The sequence below is a fragment of the Mesoplodon bidens genome (assembly GCF_964165515.1).
Source record: "Mesoplodon bidens genome assembly, chromosome: 1".
Taxonomy (NCBI): Eukaryota; Metazoa; Chordata; class Mammalia; order Artiodactyla; family Ziphiidae; genus Mesoplodon; species Mesoplodon bidens.
The window spans coordinates 175,350,874-175,364,614 of record NC_138176.1 but is presented as its reverse complement, the minus strand read 5'-3'; the positions used below and the strand labels follow the sequence as shown (position 1 = coordinate 175,364,614).

At 35.0% G+C, this 13,741-nt stretch overlaps 1 protein-coding gene across 1 annotated transcript in view; it reads right to left on the bottom strand.

Annotated features, from left to right (window-relative positions):
• Positions 1-13,741, bottom strand: part of CTNNA3 (catenin alpha 3) — a 1,660,471-nt gene that overhangs the window by 57,154 nt on the left and 1,589,576 nt on the right. Inside the window, exon 16 of the mRNA XM_081238023.1 lies at positions 8,499-8,604. Within this exon, the coding sequence (XP_081094149.1) occupies positions 8,499-8,604 (106 nt within the window). The remainder of the gene's footprint in view (positions 1-8,498; positions 8,605-13,741) is intronic.

Below are 13,741 nucleotides of genomic sequence, written 5' to 3'. Positions count from 1 at the left end.
GAAACTGAGGCATAGATAAGTTAATTGACTTGCCCAACTGAGAAATAGTAAAGCTGGTATTCAGACTCACATGATCTGGCTCCAATCCCTACCTCTAAGGTCTAGGAACAATATCAGTCTTCCTGCCAGTTTTATCTTATATATATAAGCAGTAAATTGCCACTCTGATTTGTAAATTGGTTGCTTAAATTGCCACTCTTATCTGTATATTGTAGGTAGGATTAGTGTGAATTTGCTCCGTAAAGACCAGCGCCACTATATAACTTCTGATAAAATCAAACTTGCAAATTAATAATTAGATTGTTAACTGATAACCAATGTTGCAATCACCTAAGTTTAAGCAAAACATACAGTCTCTCTCAAGACACTTTCAAGGCCATGCTAGAAGAGTCTAGAATTGTGTTAAGCAAAGAATGAGTCAAATGAGTAGAAAATTTGAAGTTGAACTTCTGAAATTAAGTTACTTGACCCAGATTTACCCTTCATTCCCAGAATTGATGAAAATGTTGGTTACACCTAAAGATGGTAGTTTTATAAGTGAAGTATGAAAAACATAGTGATTGGTAAATTCCATACTATAAGACTTGTTAAAGCCTTCTTTTCTATTGACATTTGGAAAGTCTTTCTGAGTCACTTTTAGCTGCCCAGAAGCAGAACCAGGAGAATGAATCATTCCCACTTTAAGAATGCTCTTCTACTATTTGCCAAACCTCCATTATTAAAATCAAATTATGTTTTCCTCACCTTTTATATTTTTACATAAAGCTAATTGAAAAATTTTGGGACCTAGATTGGTACTGGGTGGGCCAAAAAAGTGCCTTCGGTTTTTTAAATAAAAAATAAAAGACACATTTTTCATTTTCACCAAGAACTTTATTGAACAACATACTCACCCTTTTGTTCCACTACCTTCTGCCATTTTTCAGGCAACTTCATAATTCTGTCTTTCAAAAACTTTTTCTATTTTTGAGCAAAGAACCGTTCCAGGTACCTTTTACAGTCTTCCAGGGAATTGAAATTTTTTCCATTAAGAGAATTTTGTAAACACCACAATAAATGGAAATCCGAAGGTGCAATGTCTGGTGAATATGGCGGATGAATCAGAACTGCCCAGCCAAGCTGTAACAGTTTTTGCCTGGTCATCAAAGAAACATGTGGTCTTGCATTATCCTGATGCAAGATTATGCATTTTCTGTTGACTAACTCTGAACGCTTTTTGTCCAGTGCCACTTTCAGTTGGTCTAATTGGGAGCAGTACTTGTTGGAATTAATCATTGGGTTTCCTGGAAGGAGCTCATAATAGAACAGTGGTCCCCATCCTTTTTGGCACCAGGGACCAATTGCATAGAAGACAATTTTTCCACGGACGGTGGCGGGGGTGATGGTTCAGGTGGTAACGTGAGCGACGGGAGATGAAGCTTCGCTCGCTCGCCCGCCGCTCACGTCCTGCTGTGTGGCCCAGTTCCTAACAGGCCGCAGACTGGTACCAGTCTGCAGCCTGGGGGGTTGGGGACCCCTGTAATAGAGGACTCCCTTCCAATCCCACCATATATACAACATCACCTTCTTTGGATGAAGATTGGCCTTTGGTGTGGTTGGTGGTGGTTCATTTCGCTTGTCCCACAATCTCTTCTGTTTCACATTATTGTACAGTATCCACTTTTCATTGCCTGTCACAATTTGTTTTAAAAATGGAATGTTTTCATTACATTTCAGTAGAGAATTGCATGCAGAAATATGGTCAAGAAGGTTTTTTTCGCTTAACTTATGTGGAACCCAAACATCAAAGTGATTCACATAACCAAACTGGTGCAAATTATTGTCAGCTCTTGATTTGGATATTTTGAGTATGTTGGCTATCTCCCAAATGGTATAACGTTGATTGCTCTCAGTTACTGTTTTGATTTAACTTCAACTCTACCCGACCATGGAGCATTGTCCAGAGAGAAATCTCCAGCACAAAACTTCACAAAACACTTTTGATGCGTTCAATCAGTCACAGCACCTTCTCCATACACTGCACAAATCTTTTTGTGTGTTTCAGTTGGCTTTTCCCTTTCTTGAAATAGTAAAGCATAATATGCTGAAAATGTTGCTTTTTTTCTTCCATATTCAATATTAAAATGGCTACACAAAAATTCACCACTTTTGATGTCTTTTTTATAAATGCACACTGATAAGACAGCTGTCATCTATTATCTAACAAAATTGTTTCAAATGAAATTAAAGACTACTACTAAGTGCTACTAGAGCCATCTTAAGGAAAAAACCTTTCAGCCCACCCAATAGAACATTCATGCCCTTTACTTTTTAGAAAAAAAATTTGCACAAAAAAAAAACTTTTAAAGGAATACTGCTAGGGACTTTTAGTCAAATCAAGTGGTAGAATATCATAACACATTTTGGTTATTATTTCCCAGTTTATTAAGATAGGAGATGTTAACCAGGACACCTGGTTAGCTTTTTAATTCATGTATTTTCTTTTCTTTAATTTAAGTTTTATAACCACCAGGACACTCACTACAGACAAGCAGATGGCATGTCAGCCTAAGTGGTTTTGTCACATTAAACCGGCTTTCACTCTTCTAGTAAGATGCTTCATACCAATACAGAATACATCATTTAGTAATGAGAGGAAAAGTGAAGAACATTTATTACCTTTCAGTTTGAATTTTAAGGGTAAATTAGCAAAGTGAATACTTTTAAAGACCTTTATTCCATTAGTTTAGCTATTTTTTTTGCTCATAATGGAGTTTAAACTTTATTTAAGACACAGTTAAAAGGACTTTCGCAATTACAGACAACAAATTCTGCTAAGCTGGCAAAGTTTGTTAAGGGAAAGTTATTAGGTGTCATTGTGAATTTCTAGAGTAGAAATTTCAAGCAACCAGTGAGAGCAGAAGCACTCTGTGTCCATGACCTTTCCCTTCCCACAGGGCTCATTTCTCCACCTATACTCCAGCCCAGAGGCTGTCTCATCTCACCTTCCTCAGGGTCACAGATCATCCATGATCCCATCTTTTTCTGTACTTTTAATGTCTTTTTCTATCCTTGAATCTATCAACATAAAGTCCCTCAAACCAAAATCCCTCCCTCAACCCTGTAATCCCATCTTTCTCTCCTCTTGTTCACGAACATGCTTTCTAAAAATTTTCAATGCTACCCCTATTGGTGTTCTGAGCTTTCATTCTTGGGCATCTTTTCACTCTTACCCTCTTCTTGGATAATAGTAACAATATATGCTGCTCTGGCTTCATCGATCACTTACAAAATAAACATGACTAAATCTCTATCATCCAGCCCTGTCTTCAGAAAATCCATATACATATTGTGTTGCCCCAGCTCATCTCACTGTCTTATCAAGATTTCACACTCAACACATATAACCCTCCACTGTCTCATACTCCATCTTGCCTATTATAAAACCATTTTTCCTGTTCTATTAACTATCTCAATGAAGAGTGCTTCCTCCCTCTCTCCCATCTATTAAATTTGGTCAGTCATTTATTTGAGTTGATTCTACATCCAGAAATCTCAGCATACTTTGAACGTTTTTCTTCTTTGTTATTCCTATCATTGCTGCTCTTTAGCAAACTAAGGTTTTTAAACCCAAAAGAGAAGGGTATCTATGGAAGTATGGTAAAAATACAGTGGGACTCTTTTATGATGTCGTGATGGAGGACGACATTGATTCATATGGTCTACAGTGGACCTGCTGACTTGCGAGAGTTATATTTGGGAAATTATAGTTTGGCATTTTTCAGTGCCTAAATGTTGTTTTACCAGAAATTGTATATGTTGTTCAAATTTTGTCACATCTCCTTATTTAGACTAACATGGTCTTTTAAAAAAATTATTTATTTTATTTATTTTTGGCTGCGCAGGGTCTGCATTGCTGCGCACAGGCTTTCTCTAGTTGTGGCAAGTGGGGGCTATTCTTTGCTGCGGTGCGTGGGTCTCTCATTGCGGTGGCTTCTCTTGTTGCAGAGCACGGGCTCTAGGCATGCGGACTTCAGTAGTTGTGGCATGCAGGCTCAGTAGTTGTGGTACTTGCGCCCTAGAGCACAGACTCAGTAGTTGTGGTGCACGGGCTTAGTTGCTCCGTGGCATGTGGGATCTTCCTGGACGAGGGCTCGAGCCCGTGTCCCCGGCATTGGCAGGCGGATTCTTAACCACTGAGCCACCAGGGATGTCCCTAAAATGGTCTTTTTAAAAAATATATTTATTTATTTTGGTTGTGCTGGGTCTTAGTTGCAGCGTGAGGTCTCTTAGTTGCGCATGCAGACTCTTAGTTGCAGCATGAAGACTCTTAGTTGCAGCATGCATGTGGGATCTAGTTCCCCGACCAGGGATCGAAGCTGGGCCCCCTGCATTGGGAGCACGGAGTCTTACCCACTGGACCACCAGGGAAGTCCCTAAAATAGTTCTGAGCTTAAGAACTGCTTCAAATTCATTTTTAGTTTCAACTTGGTTTGGACATACAATCATTGAGAGACTGCTATCAGTGACATATCCTTTGAACACTAATGCAAATTAAAGACAAAGATATTTTCCATCTTCATCAAAGCTCCTTTCCTTTAGTAGGTATAAAGTTCTGGCCCAACCTACTTTTCTGGTTTATGCTGACTTCCATGAGAAATTCTCAGAAGGATTGACTTCCCTATGTATTAGATTAAAACTCAAAACACATCATCTCCCTCCCTGAAACCTTAAACGTGTCAACTGAAGAGTTACTGGATTGAAATAAACTTATACAAATGTTTTACCCTGTATAAAGAATATGGATATGGAAAGGATAGTGGAAAGGTTATTCAGACAAATTTTGATTATTTGGAATTTTTGGTTAAAGTCAGCCAGCCACTTGTAAGGAGAAACTTTCCTCATCTTTCGTCTTCCCCTCTTACACCAAAAAGCCCTTTCTTCCTAGACCCTAAAACGCCTTATTCTGGGTACCTAAGGCTATAGTTTTGCATACATGAAATAAAACTGAATATATAATCACCCTCAAAGCATTTAAGGTATTGTTTCAATGGGAAAATGACAAAGACCCAATAAAAAAGAAAAATAGTAAAGCAGCATGCCTTTTAACAGGAAACTCTTACTTCAAGGATGCAAACAGATAAAATATTTTCAGTATTTTATCTATTCCTATTTAATTTCTGAGAACCTGCCATGCATTCATTTTTGTAAAGTAGGGGTTCATTAATCTGGAGGACAAATCTAGGTATCAAATTCTCTGTTCAAAATAAATTTCAGACAAATAATTGTGTCAAAATACAAATATTGTCACAAGATGCATCTAGAAGTTATATTCTTAAAGGACATGTTAGAATGATATAATTAATGCTTCATAAGTTTCTTTTTAGTGTAGTTTTATTACATTTTTATTTTACTCATAACATCAGCAGGAAACAATACAAATCAGGCTAGCCACCAACAATATTTTGTCAAAATATCAATATAAATTACACTTGGAGATTGTTTTGTTCATAGTTGAGTGCATTGTGTATGATTTGCCTTGTAATTCTTTATCTTGTTTTTTAAATGTCAACTTTCTTAAATTAGTTTTGGCTTTCAATATATTTAACACTGAAAATTCATTTTAATTGTGTCCTGTTATGGTTAGGTGGGAGTACCCAGTCAACAATCTGGATATCTTTGCTTTGGAAAATTTACAGTGAAGAAGTATTAGGATTCAGACACAACATTCAGGGGTTAGAAAGTCCAATTTTGTCCTCTTCTTGCACAAAACACTTGAGCAGATGTTAATTTTATTTTGTTTCCTATTCACCTCTTTTCTATTTGGGGTAGGTTGCTTCTGTGACTAATTGAGATCTTTCAGTGTGTTACTCCTACCTTGTGAGGTATTTTCCAGTTCATCTAATTTATAATACCCACTAACATGATGATTTACCGTGAAGAGTCAAAGAATAGAGATGTGTACCAGGAGTCCAAAATACTAAATTTGTAAGCAGCATACTTCTCCAACTTGTCATTCTCTTTATTCATGAGGAAAATGTTTAAGAATTGTGATAACTAACAACATCCTGACCTTTAAGAATATACTGGCTAATGGAGACAGGATTTGTACCAGAGTTCTATAGGACTTAAACAACATGGTCTTGGATGGCATATGAAATCTACCTCACCATGTCAAGATAATTCTAAACCCAAGAGATGTTGAGTGATTGGGACAAGTTAGCTTACATTATACTTCTGTATGTTACAACAGAAGATTTTCAATCATCTCTTCCTAGCTACCTAATGGTAATGCCAGAGTAGTAAATTGTATGTAGTTATATACAATAAACATATGTTCAAGGAAGCAAGACAGGGAAGAAGGGTTAAAAATAAAAAATCCAGGAAGGCAGAACTAGAAGTCTCAATTTGATTTCATTTCATTCTCTCTACATATGAACTTTGACTCTGAAACTTTATAGCATGAAACTACATTGGCCCAACTATATATATATTTCACAAATCCATGTTGGACAGAATTGAAAATTGATTGATGTTTGACCTTCTGACACTCTAGCCAAAAGCAGACTGGAAAGCATCATAAAAATTATTAAAAGTTTTTTGGGCTATTAGTTTGTTCAAAATTAAAAGCAACCAATGTTCTGGCAGAGTTTTTTCATAATACAGATTGACACTGTAAAAATTGCCTTGCTTATTTACATTATTCAATTGTATTCCACAACCAATTTCAGTAATTATTTTTGTCTAAATTTTTAATGTAAATCTATCAAAAAATATCCAAAGCACAATCATAGAGAATCTTCCCAGATAGTCACTATAATAAGTGATTCAATTCTGATTCTTCAGAACCATATTTATTCAGATGAAAATTAAATATATCATTTGAAACTACTTTACTATATGAAATGGAAAAGGCCAAAGAGAGTCATCCATAATTCTTCATTAGTCAGTGACTGTTTCTTTAAGCTTCTTTTAAAATGTCAAAGTTATATGGAAGTTAGACAATACTTTTGCTTTCTTCCATGCAACGTGAATAATGTTAAAAACAATAGCATAATTTAATACATCTATGTTATAGAAGTACCTACTGCAAGGTGACCTAATCCAATCAAAGAAGAATATCAGTAAAGAAGAAAAGGACAACTTCAAAGTGACACAATTATTTGGACTTGGAAAACTGTGCATTCTAAAATAAACAGAAGTACATTGCTAGGAATCATTAAGTATCTTAAAAGTTATTAGAACACATAAATCTGTTTAATGTATTATGGTTTCATTTATCCTACTACTATTTTGTCTCATAAAAGTGAATGCAATAAAATTCTAAAACACAGAAAACCATGGGCAGATTTGGGCTTCAGTCATTTATTCATAATAGATTTTGAATTATATTAGAATAGAGCTTGTTTTTAACTGTAAATGCTGAATACTAAAAAGATTAATAACATGTTTATAGTGCTTAAAGTAGCAAGAACTTGAAAAAATATATATGATCATATATGTGAATATATATATATATTCAAGAATGTTTTAAAATATTTGTCTGTTATTATTTTTCCTTGTTTACTTCTCTTCCCGTATATCCAAAAATATAATATCTAATAAGAGAAAGTTTCTCAGGTTCCAAGAAAAAGAGGATAAAAAGATAAAATAATAATAAGTAGCCTAATAAAGTTTCTCTTAAAGTATATGCACAAAAAAGATATGAAGTAGTTTCAGATTAAAAAAGACAAGTGTTTTTTTTCCCCCAAAGATAGATAAATATTTATTATAGAGTTGAATAATGTAAAACCTGCAAAGGAATACTATATCTCAGTTTGAAATAGTAATTGAATATCTCAGTACATTAACTAAAGAAACTGACAGATTTCTCAATTAAAGTTAAGCAAAAGGTAACTCTAATAATGTAGCTGCTGCTTAGAAAACTGGAATAGAGACATCAGAAATCTAAAGAAAGGAAACCAAGTATTTAGAGCATCTATAAGGATTAAATACTTCCTACCTTTTATATCTTCACTTCAGTATTCTACTAATTACTATTTGTCTCACAGTTTTACATAGAATGCCAGAACATATTGTTTACACAGAAAACCTAACATACTTTTGAAAAGCACCAATTTTGAAGAGCAAAAATAAGAAATCTGAGATATTAAGAAAAAGAATACTAACACTGGGTATTACAGCCAATTAAAATAATTTGAGTATATCTGAAACTCATAAAGCTGATATTTAGAATAATTTGAATATATTTGAAGCTCAAAAATCTTAAAAATAATTCAGCCCTAAATAATAATAATAATGATAATAGTAGTAACAATAAAGCACCAAGAAATAAACTTCCTCAGAATAAATTTTCCATTACTTGTGTGTTAATTATGCAAAAAAAATAAAAATAATTCAATAATAATTTAGGAAAATACAACCCAACAGAGTAAAAATTCAACTTTGTTTTAAACAATGTCAAATGACAGAGAGCAATTACCATGAACTTTCATCACATCCATTTGTAAAGAACTCACTTGGTTGGCAATCTGCCGAGCAAGGACGTCCATCCTTGATCCTGATTCTGATATCATTTTAGCTGCATAGATCACATCAGTTGTATGCTTCAGTGGTCCTTTTCCCCTTAAAATAAAAGAATACATGTTTGTTGCAGTGGTTCATGCTAAGATACAAACACACACAAACACACACACACACAAGATTTGTATCCCAAAGTATAAGCCATTGGTTTTACATACTTAGTTTTAAATAGGTCATGTATAGATTCCAGTATTAAATGAAAAAAATTTTTTAAAAGGCCTATTTTGTTAAGATTCAGGATATTTTGCCAAGAAGATGGACTCCATTTGATCTTCATTTCCCATGTATTTTGTACAATAAACCTTAGCCCAGAGATACTTTTGGTGGATGTAGACCCCTGAAGGCAAAGGTATTTTCTCCATTCTGGGTGGAAACATGAGATTTTGGACATCTTACATCTTATATGTTCAACAGTGTACTTTGATTAGCAGGGATGCTGTTAATCCTCCTATTTTTAATTTTTTTTTTTGGTTAACTGTACTTTGTTTTTATCACATTACCTCTCCTACACAATTATCTCCTAGTAATATCAGAGTAGTTGAGCATGAACCTGGAGTCACACTATCTTGGACTATTTCCCCAAACAGACTGCTTCTTACCATTTGTGTAAGTCAAACAAAATAAATACCCACTTTATGCCCCAGTTTCCCAGTGAAAGGAAATAGGAGCAGCCCCCACATGAAGTCATTCTAGGGACTGCATGATTTCATTTCCACAAAGTACTCAGAACATTGTTTTAAACGAAGTAAGCATTCAATAAGTTGTTATTTTTGTGCCTGTTATTTTAAGATAATTTTGGTTTCTAATGCCGTGGAATAAAAGTTAGGTTTATTTAGGGATTTGCAATGTAGTTAAGAAAGAAGTACACTTCTTACATAGTTGGAGTGGGATAAGGTAAAGAGATATTTTTCTGTCTTCTCATTCCTCAAAAATAAATGAATAACTGACCTGAATGAATATAAATGTTCCATCCACCTAAAACTGCTCCTCTCCTTACTCCTTTATGTCCAATTCCTAACCCTCTACTGAGTATCAACACACTGGCGATTCCAATTATGTGGTTTCTGTTCCTTGTTCCTAGCAGAGAATAGGACCCTGAAGAAATCACTCACTAATGCACTGTTTTGATGCTTTGCCATCTGTTTTGCTGCTTTGGGAGTAAGAAGAGTGAGGAAGGTGGGAAGAAGGAATAAGCCAGTCAGGGTGAGGAAAGGGAGATTTTGAGAGGCCAAAATACAGTGGAGTTGAAGAGAAGGGGAATGGACACAATCTTTGTCCAATATCTTATTTACGTCTTGGACCAGTCTTGAGGGTAGATGCCCTGATGTTAAATCTCATAAGATGTATTGTTAAGAGAAAAATCTCTGTTCACATAGGGACTATCATTCTATACTAATACAAGATAGAGGGATTCATGCAAAGGAAAATGATCAGAGTATTCTACAACTGAAAGCCTGAACATCAAATCACTTGTGACTAGTGTGTCAAAAAGGCCCTTTCACTGCATTTTATTCATGGGGCCTCTCATACATTACAAGCAAGCTTTCCTGTAAAAATGGGACCTCACAGCTAAGAGGATGAAAACCTGGCCTCAGTAGATGGTTATCACCATACTTCTCCTCTTTGAATCTGCTGACACAAGTTGCTTTGAATTTTTCTAAAAAATCAACATTAATCATTACAATTTTTTTGACTTGCTCTTATCAAATTTACTTTATGCATCAAGCAGGACTAGATGTTATGTACATGGTTATGTTCAAGACAGGCACTGAATTTCATTATGTCTATGCATCTCTGGAGAAAGTTAAACTTAAATAAAGCTGTCCAAGTTCCCAAAAGGCAATGCATCAATTTTCAAGGTCTTAAACAACGGAAAAAATTTGTTACTAAGGAGAGGGGTTAATGCTCACTTAGCTTAAACAATGGACAAAGAGTTTTATCTAAGGGATGTAGCTAATGTACCCTTCCCCTCAAAATAATATATTTCCCTGTATAAAAACCCTGGGCTGATGAAAAGGAAATTACCTCTAGCTTTAAATACACACCTTGTTATGAGACGACTATCTTAAACACATATAGAACTTAAAAGTAACAATAATATATTGTGACAGACTACAATTATTCTCTTTTCCTCATGCTCCTAATTAAATGTATTGCCTGGCAAGCTTCCTACTGAATGCCAGACAAAATATACATTTTACAAATGATTCCATATTATGCCAAGTTCCAGAGGAAGCTGCAATTACTGAAACTATGATAAATTTTTAACATTCTCAGCCTGAAATGTGCTATGTCATGAAGGCTTTTTAAATTGGAAATACATTCAAAGGTTGTTTCTGCCTTCATTTTCATAATGGGTTCTCAGGATCTCTGTCAGCCACTTGTGTCTTAAATCATTGAGTTTGGATCCTGCAGAGAAAGATATCCAAGGAGGAGGCGGTAGACTTTGGAAATATTTTAAGGAAACAAGAGGCCAGAAATCTTTCATAAATAGTGGTTACAATAATAATCTATGTCCTCAAAAAGGAGGGCAGACCAAGCTCTGAAGTAGACAGTCTGCCAGTTAATCTCTTAAATTGTAGCTTAGACGGTATAATGAGAAAGGCTGAAATAACCCAGTGATGTTGATGCCATAGACAATTTTATTAACAAGTGAAAGGGATGCCTCTGAAACTTGATTTATTGGTACAATACAAACCTCTCAGCCATTTTTGATACTGCCCCAACCATGATTCTCACTCCTCTCCCTGTCGTCTCTCAATTTCTGGCATCCACCCCTCCTTTCCTTCTCCTGATTTGCATGAGAAGCAAGGAGATGATACAGCTGATCAGTAACAGCTCAACTAACTAGAGATCTGGTTTGATAATAGAAAATATCAAATAAGTTTCGTGGACTTATTTTATCTTTCTAGGGACAGAGAATATCTTTGAAATGACTTGGTATTTTCTGCTACTGATTAAAAATAAAACAAAAGACTTGTTTATATCTTTTGCACTTTGTAGCCCCTAAATCTTTGATAACTTAATATTATTCCCCCTTTCATGACCAAAATCTTTCCCTTTAATCCTTTTCTCCTTTATATTTTTATAGAATAAGTCTCATGACATTGTGGTTAACTTAAGAGATGAAAACAATGATAGCATATAGTATGGTCCATAATAGTAGTTAACACACTTAGTATTTTCTATGTGCTAGGTACTATCCCATACACAAATTAATTTGATCATTATAATAATCCTATGAATTTAGAATTATTATTATCCTTATCTTGCAGATGAGAAATCTGAGGGAAAGAGATATTAAATATATATTTTATCAAGCGACACAGCTATTAGGTATCAGAGATGGGATTTGAACTCAGGTAGTCTAGCTACAGAATCTGCTTTTAATGACTATTCTACACTACTTCCAATAAAATATACTAAGATGACATTAAAATATTTAAAAAGATCTCCTTAGACACTGGCGGGAGTTACCGTGAATGCAATAGAGCAAAGAGGAGGGTTAGATTTAGACACCAGGTGGCAAGGAGGCCCCCCAGCAGTGACTTGCTCATACACAACAGCCTCAAGGAACACAAACCAAATCTGTGTCCCAGACCCAATAAAATAAAAATGTGCTACATTACACAGGCTTTTTCAGTACCATCAAAGTGTTGAAATAGCACCAGTAGCCTATGGTTTTGAGATTTCTTTCTTGAGATATTATAACTTTTCTTGATACCTTTCCTCCCTCTCCCTTTCTCCCTGGATTCTAATCACTAAATTCACAACTCAACCACTATAAATGCCATACTAGGATGAGAGATTGAATGTTGATTTTTATTTATAATACAACAAATAGAACTTTTACCTGAGAATCTCAACTTTAGACATAGTTATTTAATTCTAACACTCAAATTTAGTGTTGCAATAAAGTACAGTGAAATGAATACGGACTTGGGAAATACATTTTGTCTGCGTCCTAATACTTATTAGCCATGTAGCCTCAGGGAAATGAGTTTGTTGGTCTGACCTTATTTTCTCTTGGTTAAAATAATAATTGTGTTACTTGACACATGGTAAGGATACACAAAATCATGTATTTTACACAATATTTGGCACACATTAGGTGCTAAGCAAATTTTATGTTTTATTTTCCTAATCCCTTTACAAATATTTTATAAAAATTTACCTTTTGAATTTTTATTTAATAATTATAACACTTGCCAGACGATATGAACTGACGATTAAATTGAGTTCCTTCTTACACCTGCTGACAATATAACTCTGTACAGCCTTGTCCATAATATCCTTTTACTAATAAAAAAATATAAATATATGTATACCTATAAACTTCGTGTGTGTGTACTTGTTACTGTTGTCCAAGGCTGTTCTTTAACTGCTTTTAAGGAGCTGAATTACATTTAATGACAGGCCTTTTTGGTGTTATAAATGTCCCAAGATTAATGATTTAGCTCTACAGGGGTACTGTCAGAATTCTCTTACTTGTAATTCTGACTTCAGATACAAAAGAAAAAAGTAATTATCATGGAAGCAGCTGAAAATGATGAGATAAAAAGAGATGCCAGACTCAAGCAAGGACATACTGTTTCTGTACTATTCAAACATGAAACGAATTAGGCAACTCTCTCCCTCTGGGTGTTACTTTCTCTTGTAAAGTGTCATTCTCAAGTTTTGAGAACCCTATAAAAGTCCTTGGAAAATAAGCTAGTGAGTTATCAGCTAACAACCATCCTGAGTAATTAGTATTCTGAGGAATCTTTGAGATTCAAGTCTGAAAAAGGTGTTGCCCCATGAAAGAGGGAAAATATTGTCTGAACATTGCATATGTATATTTTTTCATTTCTGCTCCCCTCATTCCATATTATTCAGAGTAGCCTGGCTGCTATAAGAACAACATAAAAATATCTTAAGGGCTTAACCCAATAAAGGTTATTCCTCTCTCACATCACAGTCAAGGTGGACTGTGGGTGATGGGTCATGTACCACACAGTCATTTAAGAACTCAGGCCCCTTCTCATTATAAGATAACCTAACCTCTAAGGCTTCACAGCCCTCAGAAGGATTCATTGCATCCAGACACCTGACATGGAAAATGAGTGAGGATCTCATGGGAAATCTAGGGATCAGGATAAGAATTAGAACACATCACTCCCACCCGTATTCCAGAATCCAG